This window comes from Periplaneta americana, chromosome 17 (genome assembly GCF_040183065.1).
Source record: "Periplaneta americana isolate PAMFEO1 chromosome 17, P.americana_PAMFEO1_priV1, whole genome shotgun sequence".
NCBI lineage: Eukaryota > Metazoa > Arthropoda > Insecta > Blattodea > Blattidae > Periplaneta > Periplaneta americana.
This window is the reverse complement of record NC_091133.1, coordinates 87592242-87615672: the sequence shown is the minus strand read 5'-3', so window position 1 is coordinate 87615672 and position 23431 is coordinate 87592242. Positions and strand designations below refer to the sequence as shown.

Below are 23431 nucleotides of genomic sequence, written 5' to 3'. Positions count from 1 at the left end.
GGCTTTGCACTTGCATTCGTTTAATTTTCAAATAATCTCCTATATAGTATCTTCGTTTAATTAATATCCAGCCGCTGTCAAAGGGATAAAATAAGAGTTTGTTTATTAATTAAGCTTCCTCAGATACCGTCCAATCAAAAGAAGTGGTAATATATGTCTACCAATAGCATTTTCAAATGACATGCCCATGTCACCTCCACGTGGAATATTTAGAACAGTGCCAAATCTAGGATGGCGACAAAAAAGGTTAGTCATTTGAATTTCAATTTAGATTAAAAGTCGTCTTATAAGCCTAACTTAAAATTTACCCACTGTAGGAAGGTGTGATAGAACCACATTAAAAGTGTTGATGCGTGCTAAAAAGATATATCCAACACAAAGCTTGCCGGTAGTAAACTTATTGTTAATCGCCGCAGGTCCGATTTCCAACGACTGCAGAGTTAACGTTGCTTACATACTACCATGAAAGCAGACTAAATCATTTGAATTTACGGAATTGAAGCTTAGTAGGCTTATACAACGCAAAACGAAAACTACAAATTATTACTTAATTATTTCTATAGAAAAAAAAACTTAAAACTGTTTAACGTTAAAAGTGTTAAAATGGAAATTCTACACATCACACCAAAAAGTCCACAGTTAAACATCTTAGAACAATACGAAATATACAAACATACAATAACACACCCACAACATATACTTAATACACAATTACAGTTCAATTCCCACACATTATTCGATATCATGATACATAGCACACAAACAACCACCCCCACCATACGAGCAACACACCACCACACCTACAACTGATGAATGCAAATGGCAGAATGCAAGATCAACAGAAACAATAGTAGTTCGTAGGACACTGAAGATGACCCAGCACCGACGTCGAAACGGGCCGTCTGTCTAAGGCACATCACCTTTTTTTAAAATTTTAACGCTTTTAACGTGTCGTTAAACAATTTTAAGTTTTATAAACAAAGTGTTAACATGAACCAGAATCAATGAATTACTATAGAGTTTGAAAAGTTGAAGGCGACAATCGGCACTAATGGCAGTAGGGATGTCAGTTCCACGTGCCCGCTTCCTCAACCCCAAGAAAATACTCCTGGTAGGCCTACTCATCTCTGTTAGAGACAGCGGTCATCAGCGCAGTGCACCCTCGGGCTAGCGTCTCTTACCCGCGAATAACAGATACACTAGCGTGCATCCGTGGCTGCTGGCGAGTATGCTTTCTCCCTCTCCCTTCTGCACGACGGTGCATATTCCGATACATTCCATACCCGTTACCCAATTCAGCGAATGCTGATGACCACTGTGTTAGACGCTGAACAAACTCAGAACCATAGTGCAGAGGGGAGGATTATATCAATGCAGAAAATCCATAACCCCCATCGAGAATCGAATCCGCGACTTTCCGATTTACAGCTTTACGCCTTAACAGCGACGTAGAAGTATTTATACCGTATCGTTTAAATACTTTCAATGCAATATGTGGAATATATCTTAAAGAAGATATAAGACCATACAGAATTTATTTTAAACAGTTTCACAAGAAAGGAAAAAGTAGATAACACTTTCACCATTTTCAGGTTACTTCTAATGGATAACAGTGAATTTAATTTTCCTACTTGTCTTATCATATGTCTCGTTAGCAAACCAACGACGACGTTATACACACGCTGGTTGTTATCGTCAATGACACTGACCTCTGAACGAAAGTCAAGATTCTCGTAACATCGATTTGTTTGTGTAAGGTCTCATGTTTACTTAGTTTACGCAGCAAAGTCACTGCTTAACACAGCAGTAACCTACTTCATTAGGTCTATACACAAAGTACAGATACCACACTCCATCAATTCACCATTACAATGGAAGACACAACTTCAACTGATACAAAATATACAATAACGCCAATAAACTCTTGCACGATATTACCAGTCCAACAGGTATACAGAGCGGAAGGTCTTCAATTAGAGAATTTTTAAAGGATAAATCCTTAGTATAATATGAATGGAAAAGCCCTCTACCATTTTTTCTTCACAGTTTTATTTCCCCAGAAATAATAATTTTGTTTGATAATGTTTGATTCCATTATCTTTTAAATATAGAAAAAAAACACGCATTTATTCAACGTTTAATTTCCTCCCGAGTGTCGTTTAGGCCTATATTCGTTACTGTTGCTCCAAGATATTTGAATTTTTCCACCTCTTCAAAGCAAAAATTTCCACTTTTTATATTTCCATTTCGTACAATATTCTTGTCACGAGACATAATCATATACTTTTCGTTTCGGGATTTACTTCCAAATCTATTTCTTAACTTGCTTCAAGTAAAATTCCCGTGTTTTCCCTAATAGTTTATGGATTTTCTCCTAACATATTCACGTCATCCGCATAAACAAATAAACAATGCATGCTTACAGAAATACAAACCGCATTAACTGCTAAAAAACCTGTCATGTAACAAACTCTCCAACCGATCGTATCTCTTACATGACACCGCAGCAGCAATATTGCAGACTAAAACGTCACCCACCCCTCGGTATGAAAACATATTAAAGCCTCAGACATCTCCCCTATCTTACACACCACCTGAACCCTGTCAGGATTATGATTCTGCTCCTGACGCCGTTGTCAACAACGTGCACGTATTCAAGGGTAAGAACGGGTTTCTTGTGGAAGTGCAATATTATCACACTGTCAAAGTTATTTACATTCATGAAGTGGCAAGAAGCTCGATAGGAATAAAAATATACTTAAAAGGCGCTCAAGATCGACCATTAAGTTCACATTTTAGGAAAGTATTTTATGAAATGTACGTAGGTTATAATATAAATCAATTATACTGATTAACACAAAGAAAAAAACAGACATTGAGCTCATCTTACAAGGCAACATGTAATAAAATCAAATCAAAATCTTACTAGAAATTTTGAACATTAATTAATAGAGTATAAAGCCCTTTTTCAGTCTATTACTCAATATTATTGTTTGGGGTGGAGTTACGAAAACTAATATTTCATTAATTAATTCATTCATTCAATCATTCAGTGTTCTGCTCAAGAGCAGGTCCTTCACTGCAAATCCAGCATTCTCCAATCTTTCCTATTTTCTGCCTTCCTCTTTGTCTCCTCATATGATCCATATATCTTAATGTCGTCTTCTCCTGTTCATTATTCCTTCTAGTGCATCCTTCAACAGGCAGTTTCTTCTCAGCCACTGACCCAACCAACTAATCTTAAGTCATTAAATTTATTACAAAAAAAAGGAATTATTAAAATTTGTTTAAAGAAACGTTTTGATTATTCAACTAAATTAATTTATTGCGTAACAATTAATATTAGAGCAGAAAAATTCGCTCCGGCGCCGCGGATTGAACCCGGGTCCTTGGTTCTGTGTACCAAGCGCTCTCACCATTGAGATACGCAGAATCCAATCCACAGCACCGGATCGAACTCCCCTCGTCCAGTGTTTTTCCCTTTGTAGCCTGACTCCAAGTTGGGCATGTATGTTGACATTTTATTAAGTCAACTGCCATTATACAAGGAGCGCACTCAGTTCAGTGACTTGGTGGCCGAGATTCCACAGTAACATGCACAGTAATCTATACAGAAATACATAACAGATATATTCTGTAGGACAAAAAAATAATGTTTAGTAATTTATTGTGTATTTAATGTATTTCAAATTGAACAAATAAATGTTGTTAACATTTTACCATAAAAATCATGGTACAAAACGAAATATAACAAATGGTTTGCCATGCTCTTTCCTACATTCTTTCAGACATATTTCACCCGAAATTGAACAGAATAAGAAAACTTCAGATATCAGTTGTCCTTTTGCTAGTCGATTTATAACGATAAATAATACAGTTGTTAGTAATATAAAATAGAAAGTTAACATACACCCTGAAAATTAAGACCGTAGGTGAAGTATCGAGATTTAAATAAATATCGATAAATCTTGAGAGTCCTCTGTTATGATTTCCATATAAGTGTGCAGAGTATCGAAGTTCCGTATCTACTTTTAGTAGGCCTATCTGAATTGTATTTCAAGAGTTTGACAGATATTTCCGTTCTCAATGTTTAATAAAGTTTCTACAGTATAAATACATCCCAACAGTCGTGTCGAGGAAGCCAATGGCATAGCCCAGAGATTTAAAAAAAAATAGGTTTTATTTAACGACGCTAGCAACTGCCGAGGTTATATGAGCGTCGCCGGTGTAGCGGAATTTTGTCCCGCAGGAGTTCTTTTACATGCCAGTAAATCTACTGACATGAGCCTGAGCACACTTAAATGCCATCGACCTGGGCCAGGATCGAACCCGCAACCTCGGGCACAGAGGGCCAACATTCTACCGACTGCGCCACCAAGGCCGACATAGCTCAGAGATAAAAATATATTCTTCTGATCAGATGTTGCGCTCGGGAGTGAGTTCGCATCCCAATTGGACAGATTACCAGAGATTTTTTTTTCAAAGAATCCCTCAACAGTAAGGCAAATATTTGGAAATTTGCGACAAATCTTCGGTTTCATTTCGCAAAAATACCATCTCGCTATTACATATTCCATTGATGCAGCGTTGTTAACTAAACGTTCAAAACCTGTCAAGGATACAGGGATGTCGAAAGTATCTCTAGTATAAAATTATATTTGTTTGATTGTATTTAGTCCACACATGTGGAGTAATGGTCAGCGCGTCTGGCCGTGAAACCAGGTGGCCCGGGTTCGATTCCCGGTCGGGGCAAGTTACATGGTTAAGGTTTTTTCCGGGGTTTTCCCTCAACCCAATATGAACAAATGCTGGGTAACTTTCGGTGCTGGACCCCGGACTCATTTCACCGGCATTATCACCTTCATCTCATTCAGACGCTAAATAACCAAAGATGTTGATAAAGCGTCGTAAAATAACCTACTTAAAAAAATTGATTGTATTTAGCAATCCACATAAATATGCAAATTATCAACGGAAATAATGGCAGACTGTAATACCACAAAAGAGACGTAGGATTAAAATATATTACGAGAGAAAACATCTAACTGTAAGAGAAACGAAAGTTTGCATACGGAGCTCAGGGACCTGTACTAGAATACACAAACGACAAGATGATTAATTTTAATCCTGTACTTCACAAAAGCAATATCAGAATTGGGCGTGTTTGACCGATAACCTGAGTGGGCGTAGACTTAATACTATTTAAATATCAAAAGGTCAGGCAGAGCTCATCATAAGATAGGTAAGAGAGTTGTCAGTGCCCCAATACATCGATCGTTACCATCCGGACACACCTAGCATAAATTTTGCAATACGGTATTCCTTACATAATTTAGACGTTTCGGCTAAATGCTTATACTCTTACTTTGCACAATCACACCTATTCGTTAATTTAATAGGTAGTACCACGTCACTAAGTAGGCATTATCGCTACATTATAGCATTGATAGTACAGATTGAAGATCGCTTGCCTCGGGTTCATCTCTCGGAGATGGAGTTCTACGAGTATTTGTGGTGACTATTACACTTTTACTACGTCACACTACTTTTGACCAATAAAACTGTACGAAAGGACGTCTTTCAACCAATCATGGCTGCTTATCGCACAATTTTATCGCGTCCCTAGCATTTAATTTTATCGCGTCCCTAGCATTTGTTTATTTTTTTCGCTACCCTAGCATTTGTTTCTTTGTTTCCCAGCATTTCAAACTGCACTGGTCTGGACGTCAAAAAAACAGAAAATTACAAACCACTACAGTCGATGCACAGCAGTTTCAAATATGACTCACATTGGCATTCAAGAACAAGAATTAATAAATATCACTGGTCATAGCTATGCATCTTCCCTGAAACCCTATTTACAAATAAATAAAGAGCACCATTCGGAAATCCTGAATAAGTTGAGGGATACACCATGTACATCACCGAGTTCACTTCTTTTACGCACACGTCCAATATAACATCAACTGAACCACCAACCACTAAAACTTTCAAATTTGAAAATTGTACCTACTTTCAATAATTGTTTCTTTTAAAATTATTCATGTTTATTTTTTATTTCATCATCGTTAATTAAAATGTTTCTTGTTTATTTCATCATCCCTAATTAAAACTTTTCTAACACTCCATTATATTATTTAGGTTATGCTATAGCTTCTGCTATATGATATTATGAATAGTCACGTATCAGAGATTGTTTAATACTAAGATTTATTGAAAATCATCTGTCAAGTGACGTTGATTACTGGGATCGGGATAATTGAAGTGGAATGCAACTGTTTTAATAAAAATGAAACTGAATCAACAACGCCTTCTTGACCAGTAACCGTCCACAGAGTTCAATGAAGATTCCATAGTTGGCACACCTGATAAGAAAACAGCTGTTCATAACACACTACTGCCATCTATTAGCGTAATATTTATAATGTTGAGATGGTACAAATTTGAAGACAGTTTTGTATTTTCGTAAGTCAATTAATATTTTATTGTACTGGAGTACTTCATTACTTCTAATCTTTATATACTTTCTTCTAATCGTGTAATAGTCAATTAAATCCCAATCGAGTTTTGATTTTCTCTAGATAAATCAAAACCTCTAGTGAGATTACTGTTGAAAAAAAGTCAAGGTTGTGAAGAATTTTCTCGGAGTTCTCCCATTTCTTCCTCGTTATTCTATCCACATTCTCCACAATACTCCTTTCATTACTATCCCCGTCTCGAAAAATATGGTATCTCCTGCGTCTTCGTGACGCCGAATCGTCCGTCCGCCATAATGGGTGTTCCTCGCGAGTTATCCAAAAATAAAAGGATCCTAGACGACTCATACCTCTGCATCAGAGGCACCGAAACCCTCCAGGATCTTACCATCCTCCTGGTAGGTACGTGACAGTATAAAGTTGTAAAATACGCCGGACTAGCAAGGTACGGTATACGGATTTGAAGACAAAAAAGGAATGCGAAGCATGAAGAATGGTGGGACCGGCTTAGCCAAGCAGCACAGTCGGCACATAATTTATTTCATCAAGGGTTCACAAAACGCTTACTGGATTGAAATGAATAGGAATATCTCATGTGCAATCTGATAAGAACCTGCATACCTCGATGGCTATACGACATCCCAGTATTGCCTCCAAGAATCCAACCTAATGCAGTATAGTTTTTAAAATCGGTTTGTCACCCTGGTTATCTAGCGTCGATAGAAATGGTGATAGTGAAATGCTGTTTTGCAGACACATGGATTGGATATGGAGTCATGATTATCACTAGCCTATTCATCTACAAAGTTTGGTCATTGCATAGACTAGTGTAGTGCGTCAAGTGAAATGTTCAGAATTGTTACCTAACAGTTTTTATTTATTCCTCGTGGTCTTACTTACTTACTTACAAATGGCTTTTAAGGAACCCGCAGGTTCATTGCCGCCCTCACATAAGACCGCCATCGGTCCCTATCCTGTGCAAGATTAATCCAGTCTCTATCATCATATCCCACCTCCCTCAAATCCATTTTAATATTATACTCCCATCTACGTCTCGGTCTCCCCAAAGGTCTTTTTCCCTCCGGCCTCCCAACTAACATTCTACTGTATATGCGTTTCTGGATTCGCCCATACGTGCTACATGCCCTGCCCATCTCAAACGTCTGGATTTAATATTCCTAATTATGTCAGGTCTTACGCCAATCGATTTATTCTGATTATCCATATGTTCCTTATTGGTAATTATTATACAGAGTGTTTCCGAGGTGGTGTTACAAACTTTCAGGGATGATGGGGAAGGACACATGTATCAATTTGAGATCAGGAATCCTGGTCCGGAAATGACTGAGTCGAACGTTACAAGCAAAAATAGTTCTGTGGAAATGAAATAATTTTATTCCTCTGTACACCTTATTTATGTGTATTTATCTGTACATCTTACACATACTGTACGTTGTCTACTTACAGTATTCCATTCAATGCGCTGTCTGAGGGATGGGGACAGGAACCTACATTAAAGCAATGCAGATAGCGTAATGTGTAATGGACATGATCGGTCCTGATATGCACGTCTGTAGACAGCAGTGTATGTGTACAAGTTGCAGTGTCCAGTCGATCAGTTCTAGTGAAACAGACGAGTACACGAGAGCGGAATAAGCAGACCTGATTTTCGAATACGGATGAGCCAATGGGAACAGTAGACAAGCTCACAGATTGTATCTGGTGAAGTACCCACGTAGGAGACATTCGGCCCATATCATTTTTCCACGACTGTTGCAAAAGTTAAGGGAAGAAGGGCACGTGGTGCCAAATTACAATTCCATTTCCACACAACTATTTTTGCTTATAACTTTCGACTCAGTCATTTCCGGACCAGGGATCCTTATCTCAAATTGATACATGTGCCCTTCGCCATCATCCCTGAAAGTTTGTAACACCACCTCGGAAACACCCTGTATATATAAGTTACAACATGATACATAACTTATAATCTCCAGTCCTGAAATGAAAAAGAAATGGAATATCGATCAACTGTTAATTGTTACAGGCAAAGGCTGTGACATTTTTGAAGGTATTAATTTTTACTGCACGTCAACATATTGTAAGCGTAACGTAGAAATATTTTAAAACCTTAACTTATTAGTGTGTCAGTTTCATTTCCTTATCCCTAACGAGCACATAAATCGCAGCTGTATTATAAGTTTCTCTTACGCGCCCCAAGCTGTTTATGCTGGCTAATGGAAGGCCTGAGACAAGTAAAATATAACATAGAATAAACTTCCTAGTTTCCTGGCAGTAAACACGGCGAAAATTTCTTCTACAACTACCGTGTGAGTGGGCGGTTTTCTTTGGTTTACTATACAAAAACGAGTATTTATATTTGTTATGTGCTTATTATTTGAGCTAGACAACTGTAAAGAAAAATATTTTCAGGTGTCATCTTTGGAAGTTTCAAGAGACCGTGGAAAAAGTAAGTCTATAAATTAAATGTACCGGATTCACTATTGTACAAGTTGATAGTTTTAATGTATCTGAAGACAGGGGAAAGACATTTAGAATTTATGTTGTAGGAAAGCTCGAGTTCTCATATAAGAAGTCTAACGCTGTTTATGAAAGAATCCCAAGTTAAAACAGCAAAATCACCTTCAAGGTTCGTGAATAAAAAAATAAAGAATCAAGTTCATGGCTTCTGAAATATAAAATGTGACATTAAAGTATTCACAATTTTTCTCATAATTGTCCACTGGGCAAAAATCTAAGTTTATATGAACGTAACGATGTGAATTTTCGTTGGATAATTTATAAATTTAGCAGAATCTTTGTTGTAACAGAATTCTAGACTACAGATGCATAGGTACTCGAGTTTTGAGCTCACTAACGACCAATTATTAGAAGTGAATTAGGAGTAAAGAATGAGTACGTTATTGTACTATTAGACATAACATTTTAATTGCATACTTACAAATGTAATCCGCATGCTTGTAAAAATAAACTTTACTCTCAAAGAATACTCTAAGAGCTTTAACAGAATCCCTTCTGTTAATATGTATATTTTTTAAGATATAGTTGAATTCAAGGCAAGTAGTTTTCCTCACAATGGATCACCACATTATTCTTGGAAACATTTTCATGCCACTCTCTTCAGACGACTTTGCAATTGCGTCAGCATAATAATAATAATAATAATAATAATAATAATAATAATAATAATAATAATAATAATAATAATAATACCGGTAATAATAACTGTACTAATAATTATAATAAAGGCAAAAACCGTTTTACCATATTTTTACCAAATTAATCTTGGAAATATTTTCATGTCACTTTCTTCAGACCACTTTGCAATTGCGTCAGTATTATATTAATATTAATAATAATAATAATAATAATAATAATAACACCGGTAATAATAACTGTACTAATAATTATAATAATTGCAAAATAGTACATTATGCAACGAGCCTATAATGGCAGTAATTAAGACGCGAGTATGTTTGTTTATGAAACGAGAGCAAGCGAGTTTCATAATTTTCATACTAGCGTCTTAATTACCATTATAGGCAAGTTTCATACGACTTTTTATGCTCGACCATATTTCTAACTTGAAATTATTCATAAGTTTTTATGTTATGGTTATGTAATGACGAACGGAACTGACCTGAATTGTGAGATGTGCGCAGACGCGAAAGTATTGATTTTTTCCGAGGCACAAATATCATTGACCTTGATATAACCTAGAGAACATTAGTCTTGATATAACCTGGAAATTGATTTAAAATTGAAAAACGAAATGACAAATTGAATTTATTTTAATATTATTTACAATTAACGCTAATTATTATAGTAACAGAACATAACCTTCTGCGACAGTATTGGATTTCCAGCCTCCGTGACTTTTCGCTAATTGTCTTTCGATTGCATATCCGAGAATAATCGATACTGGCGGGTTTATAACGGTACAAAGGTGATTTGTCATTGGCTGAACAACTGAATTATAATGAATAGGTGTACTTTAATGAGGTGCATTAAAGGGCTGCTACCAGGTGTATAATTACTACATTTCGGCATGGTCGAGCATAAACAGTTTTACCACATTTTTACCACATTAATCTTGGTAACATTTTCATGTGACTTTCTTCAGACCACTCTGCAATTGTGTCAGTATTTTATTATTATTATTATTATTATTATTATTATTATTATTATTATTATTATTATTATTATTATTAACGGTAACAATAACTGTACTAATAATTATAATACTGGTAAAAACCGTTTATTAAATCAAAAAATTGATCCAAGATATCCTTATATCGCTTTATGAGACAATCATCCGAAAATTCGAACCTTCTACTGCAGAAATCGTAACACCATTTGGATGTGATTACTCTAAAATAACAGCGGGAGACAAACTAGAAACAGCTTGTATCACTGAGACCTCAGAAATTGATAATGAGACATAGGCTACGAAAATGTCACAAAAGTAAGAAATAGAGGAAATCACCTTCCAAAAACGAAAGGTTTTCAAGGTATGAAGAGGGCAAGTCTGGTTCCATCGTTATTATATCATGATGTGTTGTCACAGAACGAGCATTCCAAATAGCACAGAAAATTATTTTTCAAATAAATATTACATATTTTTAAATTTTGATGGACACTTGTTTATTATTTATAAGGAATCATTCAATTTCCTTGAACTCTACTGCATCCGTTGTGACTAATTTATAATATCGAAGTTTTAATGTAGGAGAAGAATCAATGAAGCGACATTGCAATATCACTGTGTTACGGACACGATATTAATAATCCTAGAGATGATCTACAACCCCCACATCAGAAATACAGCCTAGCCACTCACTGACAATGTTGACACCGAGCAAGTCAGGGATGATGGATCGATAATAAATGGGGTCTATGTCTAAAGAGCACACACATGTATCGGTACGCCTGCTTAATGCGAAGCCCAGCCATATGCAGGTCTTGTTCAATTGATAATTAGATAATTAGCATAGCTAAAGTGAGTATAGCTATTCGGGGACTGATTATAATGTATCTACCTTTCTAACTTCTAACATATTTATAAGGGTGCTATATTTTGAGCTCCTAATTAACCACTTGCATTTTGCAACATGACATTTCTGAGGGCTATTAAATATGTTACCGAAAAGTGGAGTTACTTCGGACATGCGGGGTGATTTCGGTCTCCCTGCATAATTATAATAAACGTATTTATTTTAGTGGTTGCTGAGAAGCAAATTAAAACAATTACATACTATTTTATTCCTACTTTCCTGCAGAACTATATTCCTCCACTGCTGAAATATTACCGCAGCTGCTGCATTCGAATAATTACTCAATATTAATTCAGCGCGAATTTAATAACATTTCAGAAGGTATAGAGAAACCTCCAAGCTTGGAGTCATTATTGTGTTTCTGGCTGTTGGTGAGTAAAAACGTTATTGGATACAAGCGCACTGTCTTCGTCCATTACAAATTCCACTTGGACACACCGAGTTTCGAACCAGAGAACACTGATGCTCTACGTGTTCAGCTAACTTAACCTACATGTCTATTAGCTATTTGATCAGGAAACACTATGAGGCGCATAAAACAAAAGACTATCAACATATTTACTAGAACTACTTTTTTATATAGGTATAAAATTATACCACAGTCTAGAACATACAGTCATGAAGCTTGAGGTGATTTTTTGTATTTCTCGCGATATAATGCTCCAAGCGGTTAGCAACTGAGAGAACTAGGAACAATAGGCTGTACGATAGTAGCGATCCTAGTAGCTAGCAACTAAAGTTCAACTGTCATTGGATGCATATTCCCTACGTATTGAGTTGCACTTAGAAATTCTGAATGATACTATATTGTACTAAAGGATCCATTTTCATGCTGCTGGATTATTTTGCCTTGCTAATATATTATTATGATGTACCAAGTACAATGATATTTCCGTGCAGAAATTCTGCGTCATCATATGATAAAGGATGAGTGGAACAGAGAAAAATTCTCTCCGGCACCGGGATTTGAACCCGGGTTTTCAGCTCTACGTGCTGACGCTCTATCCACTAAGCCACACCGGATTCCCATCCCGATGTCGGATTGAATCCTCTCAGTTTAAGTTCCACCTCTTGGGTTTCCTCTAGTGGCCTACTCTCATCACTGCGTCATAGATGTATGACAGTGGCACAATATCCACACATGTGCTGATGTGCATTCGTTATGAGTGACTAAATGGCCGAGATCCGACGGAGTAAACGCTGTCTTAAATCACTAAGTGATTATTTTTCGCATGTCATATATTATTACGATGTACCGAAGTACATATATGATATTTCCGTGCAGAAATTCTGCGTCATCATATGATGAAGGATGAGTGGAACAGAGAAAAATTCTATCCGGCACCGGGATTTAAACCCGGGTTTTCAGCTCTACGTGCTGAGCTCTATCCACTAAGCCACACCGGATTCAAATCCCGGTACCGGAGAGAATTTTTCTCTGTTCCACTCATCCTTCATCATTTCCTTGCAAAGGATCGGGAGGAGTTGGATGTGCAAAGCCAAGTGGGTCACTTTTATCTCCTTGCAAACGTCGCAGCTCCAAGTAGTTTTAATTCTGCGTGGAAATCGCACCATAGAGCTTCACGTAAGCAGTGTAGCCAGTAAAATAAATGGAGCAGGGACACTCCCTGAGGGGTGCTAACGTAATGCAGTGGATACACGGGCAAGACTAGGCGGCCTTTCGGAAGGAGGCTGAGCAAACACGAGCCTGGACGGCAGCGGTTAACAATTCACTACAGACAATCCACACTGCATACAGAGTGAGGTCAGAAAATAACAGCGCAGTTACATTCTTAATTATTTCAAAATTCCACACACGAAGCTCGCGCCCAGAATTAAGTTTTTCTCTCAAGGATAATATCAAAGTCATTTCAACCGCAGCACTGCCTAGAAGTCGGGAAGATCCTGATTCGATTTCGATGGTGGATATTATGGTCCGCCCTACTTCAAATTCATCATCATCATCATCATCATCATCATCATCATCGTCGTCGTCGTCGTCGTCGTCATCATCGACACAGCATGGGACGATCGGCCCGTTACCCATAGGAATTCGTACTAAATTACGTGATCGTTTTTTAAATCGAGTTTGTAATTTAAAGTAATATATTTATATAGATGAATGACAGTCTAAAAAACAAAGAAAGAGTTGGAGAATCAATTTAAATTATCTGTGGATACAAATATTTGATATTCTCGCCAGTATTAAAGAAACAAAAAAGTTCCCATATTAGGCTACTTTCCCCTTTACATCACAAATAGTTAAACTATTAACTTGTTCGATTATATCGGAGTCCTACTATTTTCGATCTTTTTATGCTTAGTTCCGATAAAAACAATCGTTTTAGTTTTCCGTTTTACTTGCATAGCAAATTCTGGAATAGGAATGTTGGTCAAAAATTGATCACTCTCAATTTGAGAAGTTTCGTTCGTTTCTTTTTCCCCAAGTGCAGAAGTGATATGAAGGGTTCAGAGCGATAGTGGGCCAAGCGCCATATATTAAAAATGGAGAAAGTGAGGGTTAAAATTAAGTGAATATCATAATTCAATTAAATATATAGCAAGTAATATAAAGTGTGCACATTAAAACTAAATTATATATCAATCTTCATTAAATTATGGCATTCACTTAACTTTAACCCTTGCTTTCTCCGTTTTTAATAAATGGCGCTTGGCCCACTATGGCTCTGAACCCTTCATATAAGCTATGAAAACAGCATCGGTTTCTTGAATCTAACTCGTGTCTAAATCATATTAGCGGGCAGTATTTTTTACCACCAAAATGAGGACGAGTCTGTATAATTGAGGACGGTGTTCGCATAATTAAGGACGTGTTCGCATAATTAAGGACGTGTCAGCATAATTGAGGACGTATCAGTATAATTCAGAACCTGTCGGAATAAATGAGGTATGGTAACCTTAGGCTGGCTTAGACAAAGCCCCCTGCGGTGGTTGAGTGGTCAGACCTTCAGCCTGTCACTTCGTGTCGAAAGAACGTTTGTGAGATGGACAGTAGCATCTTCCCCTTCACTGATGGTGAACGTGTAAGCAAAGGGGAAAGACCTATCAACCAATCTGAAATGGGGAGTACATCGCACAGAAGCCAGTGAAGAAAATAAATGTGCCTCCTTCAGTGTAAAACTACTGCCCTACTTCACGTTTGAGACATTCTGTTTATTTTTAATCTATAAAAATGCTGAATTTTAAAGGCTAAGGGGGCCTATTCATAGATATTTTTAGCGCGGGCTTTCGGTGGATGATCAGCGAACTAACGTTTTTCGTATTCATAAACCAGTGTTACCGATATAATATGATATGAATCCTGTTTAGCACGCCCGTAGCGCGGGCTAGCGAAATGTCTATGAATAGCACCCTATAAATCTAAAATGTGATGTTAGGTCTTCTACACTATTCCCTTCTCTTAAAATTAAACACGCAAAGCATCGTTCACTAACACAAAGTACATTAGATATACATTTCCACTTGAAACAACTGGACTGCAGTAAAATCATTCGTGTGTTTTCCATATTTAAGACTTTGGATGTGGAGTCATTATATGGGTGATATAGCGCTGTGAAGGCTCCCACACTTAAAACTTCAGCAAGCAAAGAAGCAACTTTTGACAGCTCCGTAACGTACGGTATATTTTTTTAATTCCCACCAACTCTCCCGATCCCTCAGCCAATAGGAATTAGATTCATCACTCGCATTTCTGGAGCCAGACAGGAAGTAAACACTACGTAGTCACACAGATATATTCTCTAACTTTTCTTCTGCGCTTATCTGTCTGCCCGTCAACCCGCCCGCCATCCAGCTGACTGCCATCGGACAAGGAAAGGAGAATGCTGCTGGTTGCAACATTGCACTCTGGCCCTATACGTTCCACTTGCTTTACTAGAGACATAAGAATTCGACTCCTCCTCCGCGAGCACTGTAGTATTAGTTATTTGTTATACAGTGTGTTTCCGAGGTGATGTTACATACTTTCAGGGATGATGGCGAAGGGCACATGTATCAATTTGAGATGAGGAACCCTGGTCCGGAAATGACCGAGTCGAAAATTACAAGCAAAAATAGTTGTGTGGAAATGAAATAATTTTATTCCTTTGTGTACTTTATTTATGTGTATTTATCTGTACATCCTACACATACTGTATTCATCTGACGTTGCTTACGTTGCCTACTTACAGTATTCCATTCAGTGCTCTGTCTGAGGGATGGGGACAGGAAACTACACTAAAGCAATGCAGATAGCGTAATGTGTAACGGCCATGGTCGGTCCTGATATGCACGTCTGTAGACAGCAGTGTATGTGTAAAAGTTGCAGTGTCCAGTCGATCAGTCCTATTGAAATGGAGGAGTACACGTGAGCGGAATAAGCAGACCTGATTTTCGAATACGGATGAGCCAATGGGAACAGTAGATAAGGTCACAGATTGTATCGGGTCAAGTATCCACGTAGGAGACATCCGGCCCCTATCATTTTTCCACGACTGCTCCAAAGGTTAAGGGAAGGAGGGCACGTGGTGCCAAATTACAATTCCATTTCCACACAACTATTTTTGCTTATAACTTTCGACTCAGTCATTTCCGGACCATGATTCCTATCTCAAATTGATACATGTGCCCTTCGCCATCATCCCTGAAAGTTTGTAACACCACCTCGGAAACACCCTGTATTTCTTTTCTCTCTCTCGCTAATAACTGTTGCCGTGAATTTATCTCGTGCCTACTTCATCAAGCATGGGCAATATGCAGATGTCCGGTTCGACCGGTCACTCGGGAATTTGGACAGTGTTCTGCAAATTGACAACGCTGTGTGCATTCCACGTCAAGACGATAATTCTAATTGATGCGTTCCCTGGAATAACAATTTCGTACGTTACGTTCATTTCCCGTTTCCAGTGTATATTCAATCCTCTTGACTAAATATTATTGCCCTCCAAGAAACAAACACAGTGCCTTTAAGAAACATTTGAACGTCATTCTGCGCAATACTGTTATATCAGAACTGCAATACCTTTATATATACATATAACTTTTGGCCGTTAGTATATATATATATATATATATATATATTAGTATATATATATATATATATATATATATATATATATATATATATATACATACACTACCGGCCAAAAGTTTTCGATCAGCTATGAAAACTATATACTTTATTTCAAAGTACAAACACATCGTAAAAACTAAATAGACCAACAAGTTTTCGATCCCTTTTCACAACTTGTTGCTTAAATCATTTCAAGACTGGTTAAATAATTCTAGAATGCATGTACTAGAACTTTTATCTAACATGAGAAGAAATTCCTTAGCTATGAAAGCAAAGTTCTAAGATTAAGGTCAGGCTAAATAACCGCATGGACCTCCCATGACGAAAGTATGAGATCTGCAGCGGTTTAGCGACCTGTCAACAGCTTCTGATCTGAAGTCGAGTGAGGGATAAGACCCAAACTCACGATAAGAAGATATCCCCGGGGGACTCCTATCAAAGACGAACTGTGCGCAGGGAAGAGGCGAAAAATTCAATTCCCACGAGATGCACGTGACTCTCACAGGCATAAAGCCCTCCACGGGTGATTTAGAATCCTTCAACGCGGGAAAGGGAAAAATAAATCGAAAATATAGAATTGTGAACAAAGGGAGTAGCGACGAGGTTGAAGTGAAGTGGAGTTGGAGGTGAGGTCACACGTACTGTCACTTCCAGCTCGACGGAGGAGACATCGGCAGTTTTGCTGTTCTTCTTCCAGTCCTGGATAAGACTCTTCCGGTGCCAAGCTTCGATGTCATCTTTATATTGGTACGTGTAACTTTTCCTTCAGCCAGTAAGTTCATATTCTACAGACTGCTTTGGAATCTGAATGTCTCGTATTTCCATAAGAAATTGTTCAGCTTTCTCTATATTCTGTTCATTATACTTCATTGTCAACATTTAAATTCTTTTCTTACTGCTATGTTTATTCTTTTCTTGTAGTTCACATCCCTTTATTTTTACTAGATTCGTATTTTAATCAATTTCTAAATTTTCGCTTGTCATTACACAAAGCATAACGTGAAACTATTTTCATGCTGCAGATTTTCTCAGAATACATTTTAGTGAGTTTCTTCATAAATAATTTTCTTACATAAGCAATTTTGAATTTATAAAGTGTCCATTCATCATCATTATCAGCCTTTTCCACCCGTGTTGGGCCTATTGACCCGTTACGCTCTCCTTCTAGCTCTTGCACAGTCTTCCCGAAGATCTTGTCTCACAAGGAAGGTAACGAAGAATTTGCCGTTCTGTCCATTCTTTTCGCATTTTGAAGCCAATTTTGTCTGTAATGCTTTACATATTCAGCTATATTTGGAGCTTGTGTAAAACTTCCTGATTTGTTTTCTGATCGATTAAAATAAAGCCAGCAGTCGTAAAAATGCCATTGTATGGTATTTATTTACATTCCATGGAATTCATAGCTAGAATATGGAATATGTAAAAAAAAATCTTAATAGTATTACAAAGTCTTAGGTATAGTCACACTCTGGTTGAAATATATACAGAACAGTTACAATTATACTAGTACAGTATAAGGGGTTAGTATCGATACTTAATACAAGACAGAAATATTCATGCAGCATTGTTGAACATCATAAATTCACCTAAGAATAGAAGGCGTGAGAAATTAGGTACTTCTTTAATTTGACCCTAAATAATTTATGTTCTGACTTCAATTTTTTATATTCAAAGGGACACTATTAAAACTTTTTACTGTCATATAACGTACTCGTTTTTGATAGCACGATAGACTTCTCGATGGAGTATAAAATTCATTCTTTTTATGAGTATTTATGCTATGAACTGATGAATTGATTACAAAGTTTTCACAATTACATACGAGGCAATTTATTAATGACAAGCCATGGGCATTATTTGTAGTTTTTTCAAAATGGTCCTACACGATTCCTTAAATTTGGCATCTACTATTGTTCTAATCACTCTTTTTGTAGTAGGAATATACTGTTGTTATCTGTAGAATTTTCCCAGAACATTATTATAAAACTCATTAGCGAGTGCAAGTAAGCAAAGTATATTGTTTTTAAGGTACTGATATTTACTACCTCTTGCATAGACCTAATAGAAAAACATGCTGAATTTAGTTTGGGGGTAATTTATTTAAATTTGGGGGGTAATTTCTTTTATGGCATTTCAGCTGTAGTAAGTGATGTTCGTCTTCTTTCCTAATGGTCTGTTCTAACCAAATATTACATGCATTTATCCTTGTATGAATTTGTACTGTGTTTGGTCTGAAAATTTGATTAATAATTCTGTGAGCTCTATCAAAATGCTGAATTTTGAAGTCAATATCATGTTCTTCTAAATAAGATAGGTCATGTCACAGGTATTTGAAAGAACTGACCAGTTCCAATATTTTACCATCTACACATATCTTACTGCGTACTGGAAATTTTCCCTGAAATATCACGACTTTTGTTTCCTCAGTTGATAATTTCATGTAAAATTGTCTTAATATAAGTTTTAGATGTTGCATCAATATGGTAGCCAGCAATACTTGAACATCTGCATACAACAGGGTATCGATTGTGTTATTACGCAGAAGCATAATATTTCCATGTACTGTTAATCTGCACTGCCTGGTAATGGCGTTGGTAGAATAAAATATTAAATGTGCTGAAAGCCAGTCTAAGCCCACAATTTATAGATGTACAGAGTGATTTATATAGAATTGACACATTTCTTTCATTAATTGTTTCAAGACGAATTGTGCTAGCGACAACTTATTATACCTAAAATGTAGAGGAATTTTGGGAGATTAAGTAACCCCAAGAAAGAAGTCCGGCGTTGTCAAATCCGGAGATCTCGGTGGTCATAGGTTCCTGGACATTATTCGGTCGTCAAAGAAACTTGCAATTACTGTAGTTCCATGGATTCATTTGATGTATGGCATGTAGCGCCATCTTGCTGAAAATATCCTTGACTCAGCTCTACATCGTCTAGTTGCTCAACAAACTCAAAGACAAACGTCTTAATGATTTTTGGGTGACTGCTCCAGTCGTGCTCTTACGTCAACAACAACCGTGGGGACCCTAGATGAACGATGCTTGCCCTTTTCACTCACCAGAGATCCAGTTATTTCCAATTTGTTTACCAGTCCCAGTATTGTGTTTCTTTTGGGAGGATTGCGAACACCAAATTCTCTCTGGTATGCCCTTTGAGTAGCTGTAATTGAATTCGTAATGCAGTATTGCTGCACAAGGAAGAGTCGTTGATTTAATGTGTACTGCGTTTTCACGTTGACACAAAATGTCGAAAACAGCTGCCAACAATAGGAATAAAACATAAACATCTGCGCATCTAGTGACAAGGAATCGAAACTCCAGAACATTCTGCTTAATTTGGTGCTAAAATTGGGTCAGTGCTGCCAACAATAGGAATAAAACATAAACATCTGCGCATCTAGTGACAAGGAATCGAAACTCCAGAACATTCTGCTTAATTTGGTGCTAAAATTGGGTCATTTAATGAATTTCCAACGGAATAATTAAAGAAAGAAATGTGTCAGTTCTATATAAATCACTCTGTACATAAATGTACATTCATATCTTCATTACAATTCTTTGATTCGGGTGTTCTCTTATAAAAATTACAGGAGATTCACAGAATTCCGATAGTTTAGTGAATACGTCTTCGTTTTATTGTTTTGGGAGTAATTATTTTATTTATAACAATAGCAACAGCCTTCATAGAATATGTCCTCCCATGAGGAAAAATATTTTGAGGAGCAACAGTAATTACAAATTTATTTCACATTTTACTATCGCTAAGGATGTTCATATATTAATACACTTATTTCTATATGCTTACTGGCTATGATTCGCACCACATTGTTAAGAACGCAGGCCTACTTTAACGTCAATACGTCTGTGCATTCGCAATGCACAACCAGTAACTTCAAAATATTGAGAGAGAATTTACACTTTTCGCCTGTAAGCGCAATCTTGTAAGGAAAAAAGAAAGGCTTAACATCTACAGTACGATTATTTAGTCCTGACAGTCGCCGGAGATGTGCGCGTGGGACAGGCGAGTCCATTTAGTTACGCCAAGGGGTGTTTGGGTTATTCACTCGCTTGCCTTTACCGACAGCTCGCCCTATCTCTACTCCGGAACTCTCCCCACTCCTCCTAATACTTCCCCTCTTTCGCGTCGCTGAGCTGTCAGGACTAAATAATAGGTCTGTACTAAAGTAGCGGGAGCATAAGTTTGTTCAATTTTGGAATTGTTTGTAGTGGAAAGTTACATTTTCCCATTTTGTAAATGAGTAAATCCAGAATTTTTCTGGAGAACATTTCGTCGGCTTACTTTTAACATCACGTCAGTCCAATTTTTCTTTAATGTTGGATTACGTATATTTTCAATGCGTATCGTGATAAAACCTCGTAAGTCTACAATTAATGTTGTTATATTTTATAAATAACAAATCAGTAACAATAGTATACAAAATAAGTTATTTCGCTCGCCTGTACAATTTTCTCAAACGGAGTTCCGAGGTTTTAGTAGCAAGTCAACGATTTTCTAGTTTTTCGTGTACTTTTTATCCAATTGTTCGGGTGCTGAGCTACGTTTTCCCCTATCATGAACTAAAATGAGAATGTGTACAGAAAATTGGTTCCCCTGCACTTTCGAAAGAAGTAATCACAGCAACGAAAAATAACAAAATGTGACCTGATATAAGTCATGTTGGTGTCAAAGGTGTCATCCTTAAGAACATTCTTAGCACAGAACTGCAAGTTTTCTCATCTTCCAAAGAGAAAGTACTGTTTACAACTTTATCAAGATGACCGAGTTGAGATTCATTGTTGCAGAGAAAGACTATAGAAACATATTATTAATATTTTGAATAAAACAGACTAAAACAGGTTCTGACGTAAATTACGCATCTTTAGGCTCTATAAAATTAGCACCGTTGCTTACACCAACCCATGAAATGTGTTAATACAACTCAATATCCGTTTCTCTCTTCATGAACAATAATATAGGTTTTTACTTAAAATCGTACGTCTAGTTATCATAAGTAAATATACTTTTGAATATAACTAATTCAAATGAAAGTGGTATTTTCAACTGTGAAAAGTATGCTATAATTTACAGAAAATCAATTTTGGAAATAAAAGGCAATCTATAGTGTAATGTGTACACTATTTAGCCCACGTATTTCATTGCTTAAAAGGAAATTTTAATATAAGACTTATTTAAATAAAACTCTTTGGAACCAAAGTTGCATTCTCAACTTTTTAATCATTTCATTTTATTTTATGTGGTTTAGGTCATAACTTCCTTGACAGTATCCGGTTTCTTGCAGAAAAAGCCAGGTGCTTATAAGATAATGCTCGTCGCATATTCTCTTGCAACTAAATTACACAATACTCGAAATAATTCAACACGCGTACGCTTTGGCATGCGTAGTATCTAGAGGAGAATGCTTGAACTTCACTTTACGCTAAAAATGTTAGATTTATTATCAACTGTATCTTACGTCAAAAATCAACTCAAATAGACTGTCGCCGAGAAGTTGAACTATTAGAAAATGTCTACATGAATTGTAATAAATCACTGGTGAGATAAATATATTCCATATATAATTCTACGGCAAAGTAACAGTAACCGCAACTAACCGCTGGATCTAATACGTCAATTAAAAGAATTCAAATAACACGTTATATATTATTTTCCATTTTAATGTAATTCCCAGCAAGTCTGTGTCATATAAACTCTCAATAAAAACCTTATTAAGTATCAGCTCTCTCATCTGTCACTATTAGACATATACGTGGTTAAAAATATTGTTACATAAAATTTGTTTCACTTACTACTTTCTTGGAGGTTGGAGCTCTTTTGGACTTCATGTCTTCCTATCTCTCTGGATCCAAAGATTGTAGTAAAAATATTTCCCAGAGAAATGGATAGCATCGTTTCCTTTACTGATGAACTACTCTTCTTTCTTTATCTGAAAGTAAAAACAGAAAAAAATAATATTTCAAAATTCACTATATTTTTAAAACCAATGTCTGAACATTTTAATTAGATACATACTTACTTACTTACAAATGGCTTTTAAGGAACCCGAAGGTTCATTGCCGCCCTCACATAAGCCCGCCATCGGTCCCTATCCTGTGCAAGATTAAGCCAGTCTCTATCATCATACCCCACCTCCCTCAAATCCATTTTAATATTATCCTCCCATCTACGTCTCGGCCTCCCTAAAGGTCTTTTTCCCTCCGATCTCCCAACTAACACTCTATATGCATTTCTGGATTCGCCCATACGTGCTACATGCCCTGCCCATCTCAAACGTCTGGATTTCAAGTTCCTAATTATGTCAGGTGAAGAATACAATGCGTGCAGTTCTGTGTTGTGTAACTTTCTCCATTCTCCTGTAACTTCATCCCGCTTAGCCCCAAATATTTTCCTAAGCACCTTATTCTCAAACACCCTTAACCTATGTTCCTCTCTCAGAGTGAGAGTCCAAGTTTCACAGCCATATAGAAGAACCGGTAATATAACTGTTTTATAAATTCTAACTTTCAGATTTTTGGACAGCAGACTGGATGACAAGAGCTTCTCAACCGGATAATAACACGCATTTCCCATATTTATTCTGCGTTTAATTTCCTCCCGAGTGTCATTTATATTTGTTACTGTTGCTCCAAGATATTTGAATTTTTCCACCTCTTCGAAGGATAAATCTCCAATATTTATATTTCCATTTCGTACAATATTCCCGTCACGAGACATAATCATATACTTTGTCTTTTCGGGATTTACTTCCAAACCGATCGCTTTACTTGCTTCAAGTAAAATTTCGG

At 36.8% G+C, this 23431-nt stretch overlaps 1 protein-coding gene across 1 annotated transcript in view; it reads right to left on the bottom strand.

The window, feature by feature from the left end:
• The window catches only part of Trpm (transient receptor potential cation channel, subfamily M), a 774810-nt gene that overhangs the window by 660477 nt on the left and 90902 nt on the right, over positions 1 to 23431 (bottom strand). The window contains exon 2 of the mRNA XM_069815677.1: positions 22436 to 22572. Coding sequence (XP_069671778.1) covers positions 22436 to 22471 — 36 coding nt within the window. The 5' untranslated portion in view covers positions 22472 to 22572. The remainder of the gene's footprint in view (positions 1 to 22435; positions 22573 to 23431) is intronic.